The sequence below is a fragment of the Siniperca chuatsi genome, linkage group LG8 (assembly GCF_020085105.1).
Source record: "Siniperca chuatsi isolate FFG_IHB_CAS linkage group LG8, ASM2008510v1, whole genome shotgun sequence".
Classification (NCBI taxonomy): domain Eukaryota; kingdom Metazoa; phylum Chordata; class Actinopteri; order Centrarchiformes; family Sinipercidae; genus Siniperca; species Siniperca chuatsi.
In genome coordinates, this window is record NC_058049.1 from 21,830,128 (window position 1) to 21,854,311 (window position 24,184).

The 24,184-nt window shown below is 44.0% G+C and overlaps 1 protein-coding gene across 1 annotated transcript in view; it reads left to right on the forward strand.

The window, feature by feature from the left end:
- The first annotated feature begins 4,794 nt into the window (after positions 1-4,794).
- efnb1 (ephrin-B1) overlaps positions 4,795-24,184 on the forward strand; it is a 56,041-nt gene continuing 36,651 nt past the window's right edge. Inside the window, exon 1 of the mRNA XM_044204821.1 lies at positions 4,795-5,844. Coding sequence (XP_044060756.1) covers positions 5,729-5,844 — 116 coding nt within the window. The 5' untranslated portion in view covers positions 4,795-5,728. The remainder of the gene's footprint in view (positions 5,845-24,184) is intronic.

The window sequence follows — 24,184 nt, forward strand, 5'->3', positions numbered from 1 at the left end:
TTCAATTCCAATCCCGCCAAAGAGAGCCAGCGCTCAGTTCAGAGGGGGAGTGCAATGAGTCAGATCCTCTGCTCCAATTATATCTGCATCCTGCAGTCTGCTCTTTAAAGCAAACACACACACATCCTCGCATAAGACAAAAACACACACAGGCAGAAAGACACACTTTGAAATCCACACTGCATGCATAGCTGCCAAGAAATGCATGTAGCAGTCAGAAAATAACAGACTGGAAAACAGAATCACACATGCCGTGAGTACACACACACACCACTTGAGCAAGAGCTTGTTGACCATCACACAGCCATGGGACTGTGAAGAAGAGGGTGTTTGGGGGGGGGGTTAGCTCACAGAGGTCGCTTTGAAGTTTCTATTCAGGTCTTTGTCCCATTCAGGCTGCTGGCAGTAGACATCTCTACTAGAGGCCTGGCCCCTCCCATCATCACACCATCCCCTCACACACACACACACTGACACACTCAAAAAGAAAAGAAGGCACGTCCACAGGTCCTGTCCATCACACAGGCTTTAATTAGAGTGGATTCGAATGCACCCTTTTGTACACTTCTCAATCTCTTCTCTTTCTTTAACCCCCACCCTCGCTCATTTCACTCTCTTTCACCAGCTCCCACCCTCTCTTTTTCTCTCATTCCTCCCTCTCTCCCCTAACCCTTTTTCACTTTTGTTGCCCTCCTTTTCTTGGCAGGGAGTGAGGCACCTCTCCAGACTTTTTCTTCTCCATGCCTTGAGCCCCCTCCTATCCCCCTCTTTTCTCGGTGCCCACCACCCCAGTCTGGAAGCTGAGTGTGACCTAATGTTTGACAGACAAGTAGCCTTGGAGAAAAGACTCATCTATCAGAGGCTTGTAATTCTATTAGAATGGACAGAACCCCCCCCCAGGCCAGCATTTGGTATATTCTCTCCGTCAATTTAGCTCTTCCCTAAACCCTCTGGGCCACACGGGCTTACAAAATGCAGTTTACACTAACAAATAATCACAATGTGTTAATAATGAGCATGTGTGCATGTCCTAACTTTCTGCCTATGTTTTCATCTGGAATTGTTGAGCGCCGAGTTCTTTGATATTAAGCATCAAAGAACAATCTCTCTTTTCAAATTCTAATCTCATCTGAGAGGCTAAAAAGGAATAATGCGGGGAACTGCGGAGAGTTCGGATAGGAGGATCACAACCAGCTAGTAATCAGGATTGTTATCAAGATCCCAAGATGTTTATATGTAGACAAAGATGGTTACACGAAACACCTATTGTCTTGGCTTGTTATTAGACCTAATTACTGATATGAAAAGAGAAGAGAAGAGGTTTTGCTTACATCTCCTGCTGGGATGTTAAATTGAGGAGGACATGTTTAGCGCAGATTGTTATTTATCTGTAATCAGTGCTTTCCTGTCAGTCATGATGGCTGAGATGAGTAAATGAGGTAGACTGAAGCAAGAGAAGGAGACGAGAGAGGAGGAAGACGTCTGGATAGCAATCAAGCATACCACAAACAGGAAATGTAAGTCTGCGGATGCCCCAGCTGTTGTGTTTGGCCTCACTGCTATTACAGTTAAATCAAAGCAGCATGAATAGCTCATACAACAACTTTCAAGTGTCAGCCTCTGAAAATAGTCCGTTTACATTAACAGAGTTTTCCCACTGTTTCAACCGGCTCAGTGTTTGGAGTGAATCCGTGCGTTTGTGCCCTTGTGTTTCCTTTAGTGAACACTTTACTGTGCGTGAGACGGACGGGAAACATGCTGTTAAGTGCTTGTGTGTGTGTGTGTGTGTATGTGTGATTGTGACGGTCTGTTGTCTCAGTGGTTAATGGCTGTTCGCTATTGATTATAGCTGGAACGTCCGAGTCACATGTTCCTCGTCCTCTCCAGATAACGAGGGTTAACCACTTGACCCCGTGCATGCCAAAGGGGCTCCGCTCATACCTGGATCCATAGCCCTGGCTGGGGCCACATCTCCCACTGCTCTACGAGGCCGCAGCCCTCTGGTCTCCAGCCTGGCTCGTAGATCACGGCCGTGTCACAGAGCCACACCAGAGGGAAATATGCCAGACTTCATTAATGGCAGATTAAAAGCAAGAGGAGGCCACTTTAACAGTGATTTATTTTCACTGTGAGGTTGCTGGGCTGACTACAGGCCTGCAGTGGCTTCATCCCGGAATGATGATGTCATGGTTTCAGTGTTTGCTAAGTGTAAATATCAGATTGGGAAGGAGCTATGTCCTCGGCAGCAGGGTTCATCTCGGAGTTTCAGAGAGGAAAACAAAAGCTACGGAGAATGACTAACTATTCTCCATTTTAGAGGTTAAACTAATCATTAGACGATGAACAGAATATTAACTTGCGACCATTTTTAGAATTGATCAATCTTTTTGTCGAGAAAAACTGATAAATCTCTGGTTTCATCCCCCTAAATGAGAGGATTTCCTGCATCTTACTATTTTATATCATTATAACGGCCATCATCTGGTCAAACATTTTAATTTGTCCAATACTTTGGATTATGACTAAATACTCGCTAAGCTAATGACATTCCAATTAGCCTCAACTGCACTTTGTCACAGGCTAAACTAAGATTGTGAACGTGGTAAACATTATAACTGCTTAGAAATCAGCATGTTAGCACTGTCACTGTGAGAAAGTTAGCATCCTTACATTAGCATTTAAGCTAGCTCAAAGCTCCACTGTGCCTATGTATAACCTCACAGAGCCGCTAGCATGGCTGACGACTCTTAGTTGGGTTTTGAACTGTTGGTCAGACAAAATGAGCAGCTTGAAGATGTCACCTTAGGCTGTGGGAAACAGTGATTGGTTTCTGACAAGTTATATAGACTAAATGATTAACAATTAATAAAAAAACAATGATCATTAATGAAAATAATCTCTAGCTGCAGCCCGACTCCATTTTGAAGGGTCTGACAAGCGTCTGTGTATGAGCTTCTGTGGTATCAAAGCACATTCAGGCTATTTATAGAAGCACTAATCACAGCCACCTATACACATTAACATGATGACCTCATTCCTTGAAAACGCCACTATTTCATAGGTGGCTGTATACGATGACGTGTTGTTCTTCTGCCACGTGTACTGTTGTAAAAGATTAGTTTTGATTGTTTCTCAAGGCAAATCTCTGTATTATATTGTACTTGGCTAATAAAGTGTTTTTGATTCTCCTTATTCCAGGCTGTGGTTTGATCACACTCTTACAACAACAGCACGGTATGTCCAACGTCATCGTCCTGGAGCCATATTCCAATTGGTCACTGAGCTTTGGCCACAGCTGTGGCCCTCATCAAAAAGTTGTACACAGGAGGAGTCTCATTGGCTCACAGCAGATCAGGTATCTATCTATGACCATCTGATTGGCCATCAAGGTGTCAGGTATCCCAGACGTCCCGGCCATCAGAGGAGACATGCCAGCTCTGTAGCAACTGGCCTGTGTTTGCTGTTGCTATGACAACACTCTGATGGTCTGTAGCAAGGCTCCTGAGGATGCAGCCATGGCAAAACTCCACCAACACTTAGCGGTGTAAACTTTATGACCTCTTCAGACTTTTCTCCCTTCTCCATGCACCTCGGAAGCAGGTGACGTTGTGCCACAAATCCCTACTCTCATGCAGCCATGGTGCTCCAACTTCTGTGGCCCCTGTTATCACTGGCTCTCTCTCTCTCTCTCTCACACACACACACACACACGAAACACATACAAATACAAATACACTCAGATAATTAGAGTGCATAATCATTTGGGTGTGAAGCTGATGTTGAGCTCATTGTTTCACAAAGATTTATGGGCTGTCAAAACAAAACAGGAATGTAATAAAAAAAATCATTTCAGGAACCATAAGACATGTCTTTAAATGTCTGTTATTTTTCCTTTCCAGTTACACTGAACCCCCCTCCTGTATTCCGTGAATCGATTTCATCGCAACCATTAGGGGGCGGCATTGATTGAATAAATGCAACTAAATTAAGAGAAACTCTCCTTTTTACTCTCACACACACATTAACGCACACAAAGGGGGCACAGACATGGACATGATCAATTATGTGTCAAGCATTTCTTCCTCGATGAATGAATGGTCCAGTGACTATAGGCTACCGACCGTCTATTGTCTATTGACACTGGAAACTAAGTTCTCATGCAGTTCATTATCCCAGAAGGGGACAACTAGAAAGAGATCCAAAGAGACCATTAATCATCATTCCTTTCAAAGAAGACAACAGAAGGGACCGAAATAACAAATACTGTAATCCTATACAGTAAATTCTAAAGATGTTTGCAGAATTAGACTATGTATACATTTAGAGACGTTTATAATAGTATTATACTGAATTATAGCCTAGTTATAGAGACAATATTACAAATTCACTTATCCTACCTACCGCAGACATAATTATAATTCCCTAAGGAGAGATTTTGATAGGCCTTTATTACAGGAATGGCATGGCATAAATGTTTAGCCCGGGATCTACAGGGACAAGCAGGTCCTGGACCTAAAGGGACCAAAGTTTTACTTCTGTAACTTCCAGTTTTACGCACGCTCGTTTTCCTCACCAAAGCTTTCGGTATGACGAATACACCAAAGTCCACTTCAATTTGGGTCGATGGCTCGGGCCGAGGTGCAGGGTTGGTGGAGATGTGGGGTCAACCCAATAACTGACTCACCCCCCTCCCTCTATCCACCATCCACCCCTCCACGTCCCCATAAATGCCTTCGCTTCCTGCTTCCAAGTTCGGACAGAGCGCTGTGATTGGCCGCGGCTCGCACTGTGGGCTGTTCCTCCTGCGCTCTCCTCGGCTCGGGTTACAGTTGAGCTCGAGCTGCTGCACTCACCGGAGTGCGGAGAGTGCGTTACACGATAAAAAAAAAGCATATACCGGCATAGAAATGTTGGCGAGCGGATTTAGAGCCACCGAGCGGGCTGGTGAGCAGGTCTAATCTCCCCTCTGCACTTTCTTTTTTGTGTCCGAGCGGCAGCAAACAAGAGGGAGACGTACAGTATATTTACGCACTGACCACGCAGCATGCCCGAGTAGGACAAGAGGCTGCCCTTCTGGAGCGCAACACGCACGCGGAACGGCGCTGAGAGCCGGGAGGGATATTTACAATAGAAACTCAATTCCTCCGCGTAGAAGAATAGCAGGTGGAGGGGGAGTGAAAGATAACACTGGAATGAAGTGGACCTCGGGATTCCCAGCGTGCTGCGGAGTTGTGACTGATGGATGAATGTGGTCATCTGTAGGCTATATACAGCGACAGGTACAGACACCGTCAGGGGAGCTCTGACAAAGGCACGGCGCAGCCGCATCGCCAAAATTGTGTCTCCAAAAAACTGTGCGATTGGCTAGATCTGTTTCACCGCACATCAGATCGTATCGCTGAGTTTTCTCCACAGAGCAAGAAGGTCGTGGAGGGCGGTTTTTGTCTCAGCCACAGGTCAACCAGGACACTCGGGGGCTGCTTTCCTTCCAGATCCCTTGAAGAACCGGGGGCTTCTTAGCTCGTCCTGCGGACAGTTCAGTCAAGGACACGGGGGTCTGGAGCAGATTTTAAGAAGTCGGAACAGAAGGACATGTATCTGATATCGACCTCACATGCTCCCGACTGATCGTAGCTCACCTTACCACCGGGCGAACCACAGATAAAGGCTGCCAGGCGCACTGTCCGACCCTCTGAGTTATCGGCTCACTGTCTGTACATTTATCAGAATGGCGGGACTCGGTTGTTGGAAGTATTATCTCTGGATCTTTATTTTAATGTGCAGGTCGGCGTTACCTTCGGCCAAATCGCTGGAAACTATAATTTGGAGCTCGCAGAATCTCAAGTAAGTCTCGTATTTCAATTTGTACAAGCATAGCAAACTCGCTGGGTGTGTGCGTAATGGAGGACTAACATTACTGGAAAAGTTGCTATTGTGGGCACGCTGGGTTAAATGTTCTGTTAAATGTAGCAATTATCTAAATAAGAACACAGTTTGTTTAGTTTTTAACTGGCATTCCTGCGTCCTAAAGTTTTGTGTTGATTTGTTTCTGAGGGGGGATTTCCCAACACCAGAGAAGCACAGTAGGTATAGGCTCAAACAATATACAGTAGGCCTCACTTAAAACACAATGATATATGGTTAATTATAGCAATTTATGATAATATTGCATGCCCCTTTATACCAGATTGAGGGCAAAGTCTGCTTGGACACTTCAAGCACAGCTATCTCAGAGTTGTGAGAGTTTGTCCACTTCTTCCCTACAATTTCTTGGAATTATGTAATTAGTAAAGAATGAAAGAGAACAGTCAAGGAAAGCATGCCAAGTGTGTCAAGGTGTAGCCCAGTTAACTGGCTCGAAGAAATGTCTCCTCTCAGTGCGGTCTCAGGACTGCTTGCCTTCTGAGAGGGCCTACACTGCGTCCCAACTCTCCACTGTTTGAATTTTAGTTTGCCCACACACACAATAAAAGTGTGATAAGATGGTTTCAGATACCACAGGTACCAAATGCTTGAAATGAATTTAATTTTCCTTAATTGTCATGGCTTGGATCCAGCCTAATTTCTCCACATCAAATCAAAAGTAAGCCGTTGAAGCCAGACTTCTTTTTTTTTTTTTCTCCCAAAAAATTCATATTATTTCCATCAAAACAAGCAGAGTGAGCCCAGACTGCTGATAATAAAATACACTCTGGTAACAATTATCACCCACTTAGACTTGACTCCCACATTTGCATGATGTTGGAAAGGGGAAAATAAACTAAAAACGAAAAAAAAAAAACCCACCTCTTCTGTATGGTTGGAGCCTTGGAGCTGACCTTCACAGCACTGAGAGGAAATGGAGAGTAGCTCTACCAGCTTATAACTAGAACTTACTCATTCAAGTGAATCCATGATTTATCCCCCAAATGTCAAATGTCATAGGAGCTCATTGTGCAGTCAGTGAGTATGAATATTGCTGCCATGTTCACTGGAGTGTGTATATATATATATATATGTGTGTGTGTGTGTGGCCTGGTCCTAATGGTAAGACTACGGCCCATCAGCTTTTATTTGACTATGGCTGCAGAGGTAGTGGAACAATGAGCGTCATCAGACAGACATATCACATACACACACACACACACACACATATTATACATGCACAAAAACCCACACCTTGTGTCAGTCAAATGCAAAAAAAAAAGGGGGGGGACATTTATTGATTGATGATGTCACCTGGAGGGAATGTCTAAGAAGGTTACCCCGCTGGTTTAGGGATTGGAGGATCATTTCTCCATCTGTTTCTCCACTCTGCTCCTTGTAAAATCCCCATGCTGGCTGAATATTTCATAAAGTTCACAGTGGAACAATAATGCACTCTGCAAAGTGTTCTCTCAACCTAATTATCCTGCTCCTCTGCGCTTAGAAAACAATAGACAATTATCCTGCTGTATGCAGGCTTTGCAATAACAAAAGACAAACCTGTTTTTCTTCTGAAATGTATCAGTCAGCAGCACTGTCTGATAGGCAATAAAAAAGGAATACTTGTACAGCAATCAGCATCTGTCTTCACTGTTTGTTGTTTTAAAATCCTTCCCTCTGTCCTGGCCTATATTACTCCATAGTGATAACAGAGAGGGAGAGGCCTATAGAAATGTACAGTACACTATCTGGTGACTTATCTAGATTTACGACCTCTTACTTCCTGTTCCCACTTTGGGGAGCATTGCTGCCTCAGCTAATAAATTAATCTGGCCCTCTGCTTGCACACTGTACCACATACACACAAAATATAACAATACCAGTGCCTCCCTACAGGCCGTGAGTTATGAGACAAAGTATAGGAAACCAGCATGTTTGGCCCACTACGGTGTGTGTGTGTGTGTGTTTTTTCTTTATGTGAGTTTGTGTGCAGGCTTATGTGCAAGTCCCTCCGAGCATTCCTGCTGTTATGGATTTCCATGTGAGGATGCCATCACTCCCGCTCCTGCATTATCAATAACTGGGGTTTGCTTAATTGATTTCCTCCCAGCGTGCTTGAACAGGCAACATACATCATCAGCGCCGTCTGGAAAAAAAGAAGAAACATCCCTGAGTTTTGGTTTTGCTGCAGGATGTTTCAGACCTTTTTGATATTTAATTTAAGTCTGGATGAGTGAAATGGCGGGGGTGCGGGTGAGGTGGGGGGATGGAATGGGTGGAGGAGCAGCCGTGCAGAAGAAGGCTGGATGTGTCAACGTCCCCGGCCGGTAAAGAACCGTCTAACATTTGATCAGAGCAAATCGGATTAGTTCTCATTTAGCTGAGTGGGATTACGCCAGAAAATGTCACTTTGTTATGACTGATCACGTCCCATCCGTTTGGCTGAAGCTAGCACAGCAATGTACAGGCATGCTACATACGCACACACACACACACACACACACACACACACACACACACACACACACACACACACTCCCAGTGTGCTGGGGACTGCTTCAGTGATGAAAATTTAATGATAATCTGACAAGGTTGCTATGAGTGGTTCCTGCACGTCCTCTAACCCTCCTTAGCTAATATTTACCTCATGACCTATAGCTACCACAGCCTGTTTGCAGCAGCTCAGAAGACAAATAAGATGATGGGAGAGAGACGGACACGAACACACTTGCACACCTGAGAACACACAGCCAGGAAACAGCCACAGGCTGGGCAGGAGTCTGCTGCACTGATTTTGAACTCGCATTTTCGGCAAGGCTTGGAAACAGTTTGCAGACATTTTTTTAGCCTGTGTGTCAGTTTTGAAGCCCACAAAATAGCCTAACAGAGACAGAGGTGTTTGTGTTGATAAAAGTCAACTAAAGCCTCTGTTGCTGTGGGTCTGCTGTCCATTGACCTCAGCTGCCTGGCTCATAGTTTAACAGTTGACTGGTTCGGTTTATAACGTGCTTGCATGCTTTGGAGGTTCAGTGAGCTTGATGATTAAGCTGGATTTGATTACCACTGTGATATTTAGCAAACATGTTTATTTTTCCCAAGAAAAACAGAAAAACAATTTTGTGTTATAATTTTTTTAAGAGAAAACAAAAACTCTTGAGATGATGAGTTGGCGAGTTTATTTTTAAATACATTTTCAAAACAGCATGAGTTGATTTGACTGCTGTTAGTAGAATAGGTGCACAGAAGGCCTAATTAAAGTTCAAGTTTTGTTTTCATAATTGCCTTTTCCCGATAAAATAGTTGGGTGGAAAAAATGTTTTTCCTATGAGGTAATTAGGAAAAAACAAACTCCTGCCTTATCTTTGTTTTTGGAGACAGATGTTATCAAAGCAGATGTTTTAAAGGTTTTTTCTCGAAACACTGAGGAACCTTTGACTCCTGCAAAGTGATGTTCAGAAAAGCTTCGCTGAGCTGACATTTAAATATAACGAGGTTTTCAGTAGGAGGTTAAAAAAACAAACTGCAACCGCAAAACTTGAAACTGCCATAACCTGTTGAGCAAGAGCCGGATGAAACTTCAGGACTAGACCAGAAACAGGATTTGGTTCCTTGCGAGGAGTCCAGTGAACGCTCCCCTCTGCTGCTCGCTGCGGCGTGGGTCACTGCTGAGAGGGTCAGAGGCCTGTTTTTGTTTCTTCCCTGCTGCTTGTCCCCTTTACCCCTTGCGATATACACCTTCTCTCTCCTTGCCTCTCCGAGTCCCCCCTTTCTCCCCCTTTAGACTCTGATCGTGTTTCCCTCTGATAAAGATCTCATTACACACAGAGAGGACTTAGAGCCTAAGCCCCACTCAGAGAGAAAGAGAGAGGGCCAACCAATAAGAAATACTTCTGGAAAGCAACTGGCCCATGGTGCTGTAAAGGCACCTTATGTCTCACGAGGACAGCTGCGTTTGCTTTTATGTGTGTGCACTTCTGTGTCGACATGTCTGTTGTTTCAGCGGCGCGTAACGACAGATTCTTCGTGTGGTTATCCACGTGAGGCACCTGGGCTCAGAAAGGGGTCGCAGTGCTTTGCGTTATTTCAGGAAAAAAAAACAAAACTATTTTTCCATCATGGTTTTGCTCCAGATGGACTCACTTTATCCGCTGGTGGTTTGGCTGCCACATCACTGAAAACTGATCACTCTGCTTTTTGTGTGTTATTGATGCGTTCCTTTCTTTATATTCAAGCAGTGGTGCGCATGAAACCCAGTTTCGTTTCCCCGGCTTTGGGACAAGTAGCATTTGCAACTAATTTTTACCATTATTTTTAAATGTGCATGTATGAGTTCCCAACTGGTCCTCGTGACCCAGAGTTATAGTTGGTTTTCTTTCAAGACATATTACAGGCACTGATTCACAACAGCTGAATGCAGTGAATCACTTGGAAGACGAGCTAAAAAGATTAGTTGAATAATCAATTAGCTGATCAAAAACAATCAACAGCAACTTTAATAATCAATCAGGGGTAGACAATATTGCAAAAAAATCTTCTGTCACGATATCAATATATTGTGGATTATTACATTTTCTAGAAACTCACGTGAGAAACTGTTTATGGCTGAACTAACCAGACAGAATGTCTGAGGTTTTTTGTGGGTTTATCCAGGGAATTAAAAACCTGACAGATAAAGATATTTCATCACATTGCTGCAACAATTAACATTAATACAACCTAATACAACCAGACATAGATACCACAATATAAAGAATAGAAAAATCTCGTGGTAGATATTGCCATATTGTTTCCAGCTTCTTAGATGTGAGAATTTCCTACGTTTCTGTTTTATATACTTTAATGTTAATATCTTTGTGTTTTGGAGTAGTGGTTGGACAAAACAAGCAATTTCAAGATCTTTGGCTCCAAGATGATGTCATGGCTATTTTTCTGAATTTTCTAATTGACTAATCACAAAACCAAAAAATAATAGACAAATAAATCAGCAATAAAAATAATTGGTACTTGCAGCCCTAGAACAAACAATGCATTAACTGTATATCTTAATCTTGAGAACCAGGGTTTGGAACTACTAGACTCTCACATAGGCGTGACAGACATGGGCTTAGGTTTGTCTGTTGTGAGTCACAGAAAACTATGACAAACCTGTTTGTTTAAATTTTGTGCTACTCAACAAAATTGGTTTGGTAATAAAACCACATTAATTTAAGATGTAAGTGGGCCAAAACAAACACAAAGTAGTGGATATTTGGTCCTTATCTGGTGCAGTAATTTAAAGTGCAATTATTTTGTAAAATAAATTGCAAATTAATGAGTTCTGTTCATTTTTACTCAATTAATGTGTTTACGCTACAATTAAAGGACACTAAGTCTCATATGAAAGGGACAAGTATAAGCTTATGGAAATGAATGAGCGCTTCAAAGTGCATGTTGGTGTGCCATTGTTCTTTGTCCAGTCACAGTGGAGCATTAAGGAAGTGTTAGAAGCGTGCCAGTGTGCCCTTGTGAAAGTGTTGAGGGCCGAGCGGTGGACGAGTGTGGAGTGGCTGAACAGTGGCTGCCTTACAGGCAGTTAGCGACCCGGCTTCATTAGACGGAGGCCTGGCTGGCAGCAACCAGGAAGTTCCCATCAGCTCAAGCTCTGCCAAGCAGAGGCACAGGCGCTGGTGCTGGAAAGCGTCCCTTAAGATTTCTTTCTCGCGCCTCGGCTGCACTTCAGCTGAATCAAGTGAAAATGTAGGGATGCCGAGTTACAGGAAGTGGGGGAAAAAGTTGGGCAAACGTGGGGAAAAGTCTGCCTTTTGTTTGCCATCTTAGTTGTTTTACATAAGAGCAGTTGAAAATAAGGGGATTAAACAGGAGAGGAAAGGAAGCTAATGTAGAGCGTTGAAACGCAGCCCTGGGCTCAACCGCACATCCTTTCAGTCCAGCGTAGAGCTCCCAGATTACTTCCATGTGTCAGTGCGAGGGGAAAGAGAGAGAGAAAAGAAGAAAGGGGGACAGGGAGAGAGAAGTTGAGCGATTGAAAAGCAAGCGGACTTGGATTGGTGGAGATCAGCGGCGGTGTTGGACAGTGGAACGGATCTGTGTGACAGCCATCTCTAAAACCATTACCCCTGCGGCTCCGACTCGGGAACTCGTAACCTCGTCCTCTGGACTGACCTCATAGACTTAACTCTTTCTCAGAGAACCCCTCTGTGCTGTGGAGGCAGACCTCATCAGACGCCAGGCCCAAACAGCGGGCAGGCAAACTTAACAGCCAGCTGCACTACAAGTTTCTTTAAGACGTCATGAATTGTCACCGGTATACAGTCAGCAAGGGATCTGTTTTCCCCCAGTTTGTGGCACTCGAAAGACTTTTGTGGGGAAGTTTGAATTTAATGTGCCAGGACTTTGGGGAAGGGGATGAGAGATCCCAATAAACAATGATGGAAAATGGGTGGGATAAGACAAGGATTGCATGTTTATTAACAAATAAAAATGTCATGGTTTTGCTGAAAAATTGAGGTTGTTAAATTATGATGCAAGTGTAGACAACTGTTTCTTCATTTCTTTAGTGCTGAAGAACAAAATTACAAAAAAAATATTTTAAAACATCTTAATTCAAAGTCAATTTTTTTTTAGCTTTTTTTACTCATTTTACTAGGTTTTCTGGAGCTTTTAACCACATCTACAAAATTAAAAAAAATATATATAAGACAAAAAAAGTCTTATTTCAAGGTCCACTTACTAGCTTTACTAGTAATTTTACTAGCCTTTTCTGGAGCTTTCAACTGCGTCTACAAAATTACTAAAAGTATATTAGACAAAATAATCTTAACTCAAGGTCCACCTACTAGCTTTACTAGCACTTTTACAAGCTCTTTCTGGAACTGCAAATTTAGTAGCTTTCAACCACATCTACAAATTACAAAAGGTGTAGTAGACCAAAAATATCAAAACAAATCCTAACTCAAGCTTCATGTACTAGCTGTAATAGTAATTTTACGAGCTTTTTTTTTGTCTTCTTATGAAGCATACTCCACCTGTTGAGGCAGACCGTGACGTGCAGTTGAAAGCTCTGGAAAAAAAAGCTAGTAAGTCGACCTTGAGTTTTTGTCAAACACGTGTCAAACTTTCCAAGCTCAAGAATGAACTTTCCCGTTCCACAAAAATATTCTTTGATGTTCCAAAAATAAGTTTTTATCACTCAAGATAAATATAATATAATAAGATATAATACATTTTGTATGGGAACTGTTGAACCACCTACCTGTGGAACCAAAGTGAGCTTTACTTTTGTAACAGATAATATTTTACAAGTTCAGACTGGATGAAGCATGACCATACCCAACCAGCTCTGAACACATCATTAATGATCATCATGGAGCTCTTTGTTCACTGTTATGAGTACACTAATGGAGTGACAGTGTAATTGAATGGAGTGGTAGGATAATAGAATGATAGAATGATAAAGTAATGCAATAATGTGGTAGCAGCCCCTTTTTCCCAAGGGATACCCCCTGTAAGTGTGTCAGCATGGCAGATGGGCGGTCTGTAACAACCCCCCTCCCCCATGTTAATTATAAAGCATCATAATCCGTCTATGGCATAGAGGCAGGACATGGAGACTATTAGGGAGAGCATAGAAATGGCACAGTGTATAATCCTCAGGACTTTACCACTATAAGGCTCCCCAGGCATAGAGCAAAAACCACTCATTTCTCCAGTAATCTTGTTTCAGCAGTCCCTTTCTTGCTCTCTGTATGTGTGTGTCTCTATAAATGTGTGTTCCAAATTTTCAGATGTTAGTTGGAAGTTTGATTTGTCTTTGATTTTTTCCCCCTGCTTCATCCTTTTTTTTCCCACCATGCCCACAGGCAAGACAGACAGCCCAAAAAAGTATTCGAGTTGTGTGTGTGTGTGTGTGTGTGTGTGAGTGTATATGCATGCCTCCGTTAACCCATTCTGCCAAGTCTTGGCTCAGCCTTTTCTAAGCAAACTCCCAGCATGATCCCGGTCCCCCTTGTGCTGGTGAGAGGAGTTGGAAGAAAAGGCCTATGGGACTCCTGCTGCTCCCAGGCCCGGCCCCGGCCCCTCCGCCCACAAGGGCCGGGTTTGGGATTTGCTGCGCGCCGGGGCTCTGTGTGGCAGCTGTGACTGACGCTTCAATCGCCTCTCCCTGGGACACCCCAGTGCAACCCTGCATTCCCTTTCACACCTCGGAAACGGGGGAAAAAGACAATTACACACATATTCAGAAACCTCCCTCTCCCAGTCTTTCCACAATCCTGCATCTCTGATGTACGGCCATTTACCCGATCTATGAAAACATTTCTAAAGTTTCTGTGTTGTGCAAATAAGTCCTCCTTCTAAACAACTTGCAAATTAGTTTAGTTGTCTGGACAGCCTGCAATTTTATTATATATTTAAAGTTGTTTGTTTATTTAATCTTTTCCGAGTTTTCCTCTCCCTAAGTAAACAGTATAAATCAGCTATTTCCTTTGCATTTCCCTTGATATTTAGAAAATGTAAGTAATGGAAAAAGATTTGAGCCTTAAAGTGGAGTTAGTGCTATCATGTATGGATTGTCAGTAAATTGAGTTTGTCTCTGGGCTATTGGAGCAGGGACTCGTAAGCCAGCGGGATTTAAGTCTCTTAATTGAATTATTTTGATTGCTGACTTGATTGATGGAGTCAGATGTGGAGCGTTTTCCATGAGTTTTTGTCTGACTAATTCTTCTTCCAATAGAGCCATACCAGACAGATACAATAGGAACCTGCAATCAATCACAACTGCAACCCCGAGCATTTTGTTTTCAGAGAAATGTGCCTGCCATCAGGTCCGAGTTCCACAAGCCATCCAGACAATGTAAAACCAACAATGACATCAGATAGTAGAGCACTCTAAAGTCTAATCTTCCCATAATGCCATGCTAAACCCCACAGAGACCCACGGCAGGGAGAAAGGCTTTTTTATGCCCCAGCGCTGCTCCTCCTCCCATGGCCTCTGGCTCTCTGTTAGTGTGTCTGTGTGTGTGTGTGTGTGTGTGTGTGTGTGTGTGTGTGTGTGTGTCCATGCATGTTGGGAAGAGAAAAAGAATTCAAGAGTGAATGGAGATGTCACTGTCAGACTCTGGCCTCCACATGAATCTGCTCTAGAATAGCCATATTGGCAGCTTGTGTCTGTGTGTGTGTGTGTGTGTGTGTGTGTGTGTGTGTTGAGTGAGAGAGCCTGTCGGGGATCTGCCGTTTCCCCTCCACGCCGAGTTCTTACGGGCGTGATTGGAGCGCAGCAGGACACAGGTCTATATTTCATCCTATTCACATGAGGGAGGCCGTTTCATCTCCCACACACATGTTTCCCATCAGATGTGTGTTTATTCTCCCCCATGATGTGCTTGGTCATGGAAGCCTCTCATCTCTCCGATATTGGAAATAGGAGTGAAGGTCTGCTAAAGCAAACACAATATCCTAAACCTCTCCACTAGCTTTATGAACTACGCAAAGAATAAGACCAACGGCATTGTGCTGACTCGATTTAATGAGTAACCGTGGTACTTTTTCCCTCTTAAGGCTCTGTAATATAATATTTCACACTGTGATTTCAACTTGCTAATCTTAATGTGTGGCACTCTTTCCGTGCTCTGCTGTCTCATCTTCCATTTTCCCCCTGCACTGAAAACTTTGACTACTTTTAGCTATTCTCCTCATCTGTCTCTCAAGTCGCCCACTGTGAAACATGACAGCCCGAACCTCCACCACATCACTCCTCTCTTCTTCTCTCCTGTCTCCGAGATGAAAGCTTTTCTTTGCAGACAAACCTCTGCGAGTCCTTTCTGTGCGCTGGGCCTAGGCCTGTGTTGCTGCTTTTAGTAGCTCTGTTTGCTGCATTTTCTGATTTATTTATACATTTCTGATTGTAGCACCTTGTGCATGTCAAGAATCTCAAAGTCGGAAACCTTGCATGTGCATTATGCGGGCTGAGTCAAATTCGTATTTGAAATATACATGAATGCATGAATATATTTATTGTCCAGAAGCCCCTATGCATCTGGGAGAGTCTCATTTCCTGTAGTGGCCGTGCTCTGGAATGGAGTGGCGTGATCCTTTAAGGCGCCCCACATGCGGCCACCGAATAGAGCCGCCTGGTGCACCACTCACACAATGGAATGGTAGAGGGAAGGGAAATGATTTGGCTCCTAGTGGAGGGGCTGGAGCAGTCGCTTCAAAGCAGTGTGCCTGGCTGAGGCTTTAACCGGCCTTCTCTCTGCATTAGATGTGCGCCCTGTGATGAGCCTTTGAAGGGTGCGGGCAGTTCTGGCTGGGAGATTGCGATTGCATTGCATTGCACGGGTGTTGGGGTTCGGCCTTGCAAAGAGACTTGCAAGTCTGTGGCTTCAACAGGATTGTGGTGCTCCACTCAGCGTTGCTTAAGTAGGTTGGACTAAAACGTGTTGACCCGAAAGCCGCAATGTGACGAGGGAACAGCGGCTGTGTCACGTTTGGATGTATGCACACAGACACATATATATCACAGCAGAAGGTAGTGAGGATGTGTGTGTGTGTGTGCGCACACTCAGAAGTCAGCTGTGGTTGGTTGGCTTGTGCAGATTAAGGTTTGAGTGTGCGTTACAGATGGCAGTAATAATGATCAGATAGCCCTTGTAATGGAGACGGCCCAGTTTGTAATGGCTTCCTAAAACAACACATGGAGTGTCTTTACGAGGCCACAACCCGCCCAGTTATCACAGAGCAAACTGTGTGAATGAGAATAGCATCATGTCAAACAAGCTATTTATTAGCACGCACATCACACACACACACACACACACACACACACACACACACACATATTTCATTTTAATACCGGCAGCCTGCATCTTGCCTGAGCTCTGCTTGTTAAAGGCGAGTGTTATCAGAGGAGACACAGAGTCCCGCTACACCAGTTAGGCCGTCCTCCCCTTTTACATTCACTGTTAATGAGCCTAATGATGTGTGTCTCTGCGATTGCATCAGTCAATATGCTGTTCAATATGGGTTTTATAAAACCCACTGACAACTTAAGCATGTCCGCCTGGATAAGATCTCCCATCCAAGGGAGAAAAGAAAGAGCAACTAATTTGTCTTGGATTGGATGGGACATGTGTAGCTGTCTTTTACAATCATGAGCTGAGATTGTAAGCAGAGAATAGACTTGTCACTCAAATTCTCTGATAAGAAGCTCCTTTTAAGACACAGAAGGCAGCTGTGTATTAAAAACTGTGTCCTAGTTATAACAGCGCCTGGCGCTCTCTTATATGGAGATCTATTGTTTGTTCGGTGTAGATAGTTTTCAGCTTTTTTTGGTCTCTCTGTTGTGTTCCTTTTTGATTTCAGTGCGGGTTTAGTATCAGTTAAGTTTTTATGTTTCAGAATGGGTTTAGTTGGAGTTTTATTTCAGTTTATGTCAGGAGGTGTTTAGTATGTTAGAGACCAGGGACATTTAGCTTCATGCTTTGTTGGAGAGCTGCCTTAGGAGTTTAATAGTCTTGGTATAGTGATTACAGATGTGCATTTTTCATTTTGACTGCGCTTTTTTTATTGCATTTGGCTTATTATGTTTAGTCACATTAATTAGTGCAGCTTTTAACACATGTACCCAAGATACTTTCTCTATTTTCTCTAATGCCAGTTTCTTCCCTCAGTGAAAAAAAAGACAGAGAGCAGACAGAGACCCCTGTGACACTGATAAAAGCTGTTTCTTTTATAAACCACACAGCATTTGATTGATCTGTCTCGTGGTCTTGATCCCTGGGCTTGGCTGATTAAACCTATCCATCAGCTTCTCTTATCAGCGCCCTAACAGATCGACTGCAGGACACTGAACTAAAACCCGTGTATTGTTGTTACATAGAAAAAGTCAAAGGCTAAGGACAGGAAGGGGGGGAGGTTTACCAGAAGTCTTCTCATCAAGGCCTTGTGAACAAAGCAAAAAAAAATAATCCCCACTATGTTGTTTTAAAGAAATAGCTCCTGTAAAAAAGGTTTTGAGGTAAGTATCATTCATGCTATTGTCATGAGTGTGCTGCACTCACACACACATTTTTGTCCCGCATATTGGAATAACCTCTAAATGAGGTCGAACAGTGGCATTGCAGATTGTGACAAGAGTGTTTCCTCTCTAGTGGGAAATCAGAAAGTAATGTTTCCTGTTCCTGCAGAGTATCAGTTCCCCACTAGTGATGTGACCCTGCACCCGGTCACAACTTGCACAGGCATCAGCCAGATAATGACATCTCTTTCACTGACAGGCTGTCATTCACATGCCTCTGCAAGCGTTGAGACACACACACACACACACACACACACACACACACACACACACACACACACACACACACACACACACACTTGGACGCATGCATGCAGGCATGCTCTCGTGCTGGCTTGAAAACGAGGGCAAACGAGCACAGTCGCCGTTATGAATCATCTGAATGATTTGCAAGTCAAATAGCCAGCTTCATAAGATGTGCCTGTTATTTTCTGAAATAAATTTGAGTTTCTCATCTTCCGGGTGACTGTGAAAGCAAATACATCACGGCTACTAAAACGTGGATGATTGCATGTCACTTTGCTCTCAATTATCTGCAAGCATCTATCACCATCATGTTGTCAAGTCAATGAAAACAGCACTGGAAAAGCAAACAGATGGGCTTTTATAATTCACAGATGTATGATTTTGGGACAGTTTGTTAAAGATAAAGCATCTTTTATCCTTTAGCTCATCTTAAACTTCTTAAATTGCAATGATATATGATTCTTAACATCCGGAAAACAAACTATTTCACATACTTCAACATAAACATAGACTTTTATGGTGGGAAATGATCATATCACTGTCTGCATGCTGGTTTATCGTCACTTTACAGCATGTCAAAATCAGATAGTGCTGAAGTTTGCAATTTGCTGTCTTATCAAGAAACAATCAGCTTAAGTTTACATAGTCAGAATTTCATGTTGAAAGAAGATGGTTTATTGAAATCCTGTTGCAGCATGCCATGCAGAAGCAGGTGTGGTCCTGCTGGCTCGCCTACTTGCCGCTAGTGATGTTTGGGGGGGGGGGGGCACTCCCCTAATGCTAGACGGGACAAGTTGCCTGCGTGGCATATTCATTAACCTGGTATCTAGCTAATCTCCTGGCTAATTCATTTTGTCCTCCGAGCACTCCTGTGTATTAATTTCCTCTCCGTACCGCCGCTCATGGGATGCAGTAGGAGCGTAGCCATGGCGATGATTGTGTCATTATTTTGCAGTCAGATGAGTGATATCCCAGAGGGCTGTAGCTGGGTTGTCCAGGCCAGTTGAGAGGGACTGATTAGAATTGCAAATGGCCGCCAAGTGTTGTGTTTATTGTGTGTCTCAATATTGGAGACAATCAGGCGAATCAAAGCCCTCAGCTGGAGAGATGGGACTGAGGCACGGTGGGCCTCTCTGGTTGGCACCATGTCCTCAGTGCTTGCACAGAGCTTCCTCCCCCCTCCCTCTCTTCTTCTCTCTGTTGCCCTCTCTCTCGGTCGATTCTGTCGCGCGTATAGGTCCTGAAGTACGTGGACACAACTGGAGAAAGAGAAGGGGAGACAGAAAGAGCCACTAAATCGAGTGCACTCAATCATCTGTAGTGTGGCGGTCCCCTCACACAGCTGAGAAATATTAAACACGCTTTATGATAATGAAAGCGCTGGCGACAGACATAAATATCAGAGGCAAAGTGCTGAAGGATTAAAATGTCTTGTACGTTTCCTCATAACACAAATTTGTCATTGATTTCATGGCTTACTGAATCGTTAGAGACAGAATTATCAGCTTTTCATCAGTGGAATTTCTTTTTTTTCCCCCAAGACCTGTCTGCAATGAGGTATATCGAGTCACATATTAAGGGCTCGGGAATATTTAGATATCTGCATGCGGCTCTGGTGTCAAGCCCTGCAAATGGAACCTATTGGCAGCGCACCTTTGTTGTGGCTGGGTGACTGTGGTGCAAAGTGCCCTAAACACACATTTTCTCTGCAAATCACTTATGAATTGTTCTTCCTCAACGAATGGCCATTGCCCTGTTATTGACTCACTGTTTGTACAAGATTCGGCGAAATCCATCTGAAAGCCATCCAGTGCTGCTGTGTCAGACAGGAAGCTAGTGTTTTAGCTCACAGTGTAATTCACTCTGTCAGTTGCACACAGAGAGGCCTATCGTCTCTTGTTTTGCTCCTGTTGGCTTTTAAAGAATGTGTGTGTGTGTATATTACACATGCAAGAATACGCGCATGTGTGTGTGTGTATGTGTGTGTGCGTGCTCATGCATGCATATGTCCCTGTTTGAACACAGGATAATTCCTCAGGTCATACATGCTCCCCATATAGCACCGCATGACCAGTCACAACAGGCATTTGTGAGGCCCAGGTATGGGCATGCACAGTGAACAGGTATGGCTACAGGGAAATGACTGTTAAAGCTAAGTTTTATTGCACCACACACGTTCTCTCAAGCTTGCGCCGCTGTAGGCTAAATGAAAAACTAAGGAATGCGTTCCGACTCTACAGAAATCCCTTAGATTTACTGTGAGCTTTTACCTTGACTTGTGAACGAAGGGAAGGCCAGCAGCCATCATAAGACTCACATGTCTGACATGATATGATCAAGAGTCACCAGCCTTGAAAGGCAACAGTCAGTGGATGTGAGAAGCTGCAGCTCACGGCCTGTTTAGACTGAGCTGTGTGCCATTGAGCTTGACAAGCAGTTGATGAGTTGATGAATTGTGTGTGTATGTGTGTGTATGTGCGTGTAAGGAGAAAAAAGAGAATGGTTAAGAGGGAGAGTGTGTGTCAGATCGCCGACGTGGCTGTTTGTGAGTGTGTGAAACCGAGGAGAGAGTTCATGAGGTGACATCTCGTCAGCTGTTTGACTTTCCCAGTTTCCCAGGGAAGCAGTTTCAAGAACAATGTAGAAGAAAAACCACCAACCACCGACAATTGAAATGCCACAAAAAAACCCCGGCGCTGTTTGTTGGTGACTGAATTATTGCCGTTGCTTGAGATTGGAGACAGGGGAAATGTGTGAGTGACTGCACTGTGCTTGTAGCAGACACATATCACCTACCGGACTCCTCTACCCATCCATCTCCCAGCACTCCTCACAATAGCAGGAATACATTAAAAAAGAGTGAGTCAGGAGGGAAGGGGACGCAAGATAAATATTGTGTTAGTATTTTCCCTCCCTTTCCCTTGCGATTGTCTTTCACACTGACAGATGAACAATGAAAGTATTTTGAACTTTACTGCATGCTATCTTTTACTTCTTCGGGTTCAGAACCATGCTGTCAAAGCCAGACGTGTTCTGGCAGAGATTGATTGATTTGCTTTCTGCGTGCCATGTCTTCCCTTTGTTCTTCCAGGAAGGCTTTGGTTTCTCTCCAGTATGCCAGACTTTCTGTAGCTGTGTCATATTAACACCTGTTAACAACATACAGAGTCATAAAATATCGATTCAGCTCCCCCTTGATCATAAAGTGTTGCTGTAAAATTCGAACTGGAAGCAGTTCATTCTAGAAGATAGGTGGGGTAAATCAAAAAAGAAATATCTTTTTAAGGATCAATATCATGTTATTCCAATTAAAGAAATAGTTTGACATTTTTGTAAAAACGCTTATTTGCTTTCTTGCTGGGAGTTTGATACCACTCTCATGTTTGTACACTAAATATGAAGCTACAGCCAGCAGTCAATTAGCTTAGCTTAGCTTAAAGCCTGGAAACGGGGAAAGGTAGCTTGGCTTTGTCCAAAGGTAACAAATTCTGCCTACCAGCACTTCTAAAGCTCACTAATTAACATGTTATATCCCGCTTGTTTAATCTGTACAGAAACCAAAGTGTAAAAACAACACATAGCAGTGTTACGGTTGGTGCTGGTCAGATTTAGCTACCTTCCGGCAGAGCCAGGCAAGCTGTTTCCCCTAGTTTTTTGGGGTTTATTTTGTCTTTATGCTATGCTAAGCTAACCTGCAGCTGGCTCCAGCATCATATTTACCATACAGACATAAAAATGGTAACAATCTTGTCAACTAACTCTAGGCAAGAAAGCAAATAAGTGTGTTTCCCAAAATGTCAAAGAAGAAAAACCTCATTAGTGATGGGTGTCAGGTTTGTTTGGGAGATGTCTTGTGGCTGATCACTCGCTGATTTGATTCCCAGTTGTGTCTGTGGCAAAATACTGCTGAGCAGGGCAACTAAACCCCGAGCACACGTTTGAAAAACTAGCTAACTTTAGCTACAAACCCTAGCCTGACTCTCATCCTCAGTGAGCTTTTCACTTTGCTTCATTATTCAGTCTAAAACTGTGATCCCTCGAGTAATTTTAACCATGCTGAGATAGCAGGGCAATTGTAAAAAATTGAATTTAACCATGACTGGCTCTATCTAAGCCAAACAGAAATTAAATAACTAGTGTATAATATGAAGCTGTGTGTGTGTGTGTGCGTGATTGTGTGTGTTTATTAGTACATGTGATGTGCTGATTGAGTAGCAACATTAAAGGGCTGTTTTTTCTGAGAAATGCTTTCTGAGGGCTTATTGATGGGGTTGGAGATAGAGAGCAGAAAATGGCTGCTGGTTAACAACCCGGGCAAGCTGCATGGGTTTGATAATGGTTATGATTCTTTTTCTCTCTAGTTTCTCCTTCACTCCCCCAAGTGGGACTGAAATACAATCGGGTGAGTGTGAGAGATGGTATTGTTCGTCTGGGAGGTTCTCCTGCTTTCTCCCCTTCTGCTCTGCTCGGCACTGATTACAGCCTTGCATCCTGGTCCAGCTCTTGACTCTCTGCTCTGCAGCTCTTCGTCCTGGGGGATTCCTCTCTCTACGACTGTCCAGCCCCCCCCCCCATATACACACAAACACACACACACACACACCAACTCTGGCAAGTTCGGGGTGGCTGGCACACTAACACACACCCCGTCACCCACTCAGGCATGTATGGAAACACGTATATCTGTACACGCAGTCACACAAACACTCTCACACATACAGCGGGTTCGGGCCAGGCGGGTTTGGCAGCGACTGTAGACTGGGCCTGTGGAGAGATCTTTACGGAGCATGCAGAGCCCATCTGTGGCTGCTCCTCTGAGATGGGAGGCAGCTGGCTGTGTGTGTGTGTGTGTGTGTGTGTGTGTGTGTGTGTGTGTATGTGTGTGTGTTTGTGCATGTGTGTTGTGTCGTGGCCAGGGAAGTAACTAGGGGAAGAGGAAAGAGGCTTGTGTGTGTTTGGGTCACAGAGCAACCCCAGAATGAGGGCTAAACTCAGGCTGAAACTGACCCAAGCGCTCTCGTCTAGCCGAGCCAAATCTTCTCTTCTCTTCTCCTCTTCTCTCCTCTCCCCCCCAGCCCTCCAGCTGGAAGAGCTCAGTCTCTGGGCTCCGGGATGAATAAGTGGAGTCTCAGAGAGCAACGGTCTGGGCCTTCTCTCGCTGTCAGTGATACCGTGGATGACGTTCAATCACAACCGCATACACCCATGCTCGCTTAACTCCCCTGCTCTTAGAGAGGGATGGGCTCGGCATTGACGGAAACCACAGAGGCCATAAGAAGAAACAGATTATGCTCTTTCTCCTCCCTAATGACTTCTGACACTCCTCTCGCTCAACAGTCCTCTTCAGCCTGTTTATGTAGCAACAACGTCCACTTCTGTCCTCCTTGTGGCAAGGCCATCTGGGCGTCATCTTGTTAGCTCATTACGGCCGCTGATGGTGTGATGCTAGCCCCTCATGCGACAGTGATCGAGGGCAAGCATACTGAGCTTGTTTGGTGAACAGGAGAGGTGTGTGTGTGTTATAACTCGCCTGTGTGCAACTGTTATGAGTCACGCTGAATCTGATTTGCTCTGCATGCCAGCCTGTTGACTGAGCTAACTGAAGCTAGTGTGTGTTTGTCTGTGTGTGTGTGTGAGAGAGAGAGAGGGTGTCTGTGTTCACACGTACAAAAGCAGTTCTCTGCGGGGTGGAATTCAGGATATTCTGTCTGCCTTTTTTTGCCTCTGACATCTTCATTTACGTGCCTCTAATGGGGACAGCACGAAGGGAAAATACAGATATTTCTGCTTTTCAGCAAGTCACCGTTGCCAAGTCTGGCCTACTGGAGTTTAAATGCAACTTGGATTGAGTATATAGTTTATCCAATACCACTATCCGTTTGTGCTGCTCTTCTATAATAAGGGTCAAATCCTTCCTGCTTTGCTAAACAATTCTGGAGCCAGATGGGTCTTGTTTTGCTT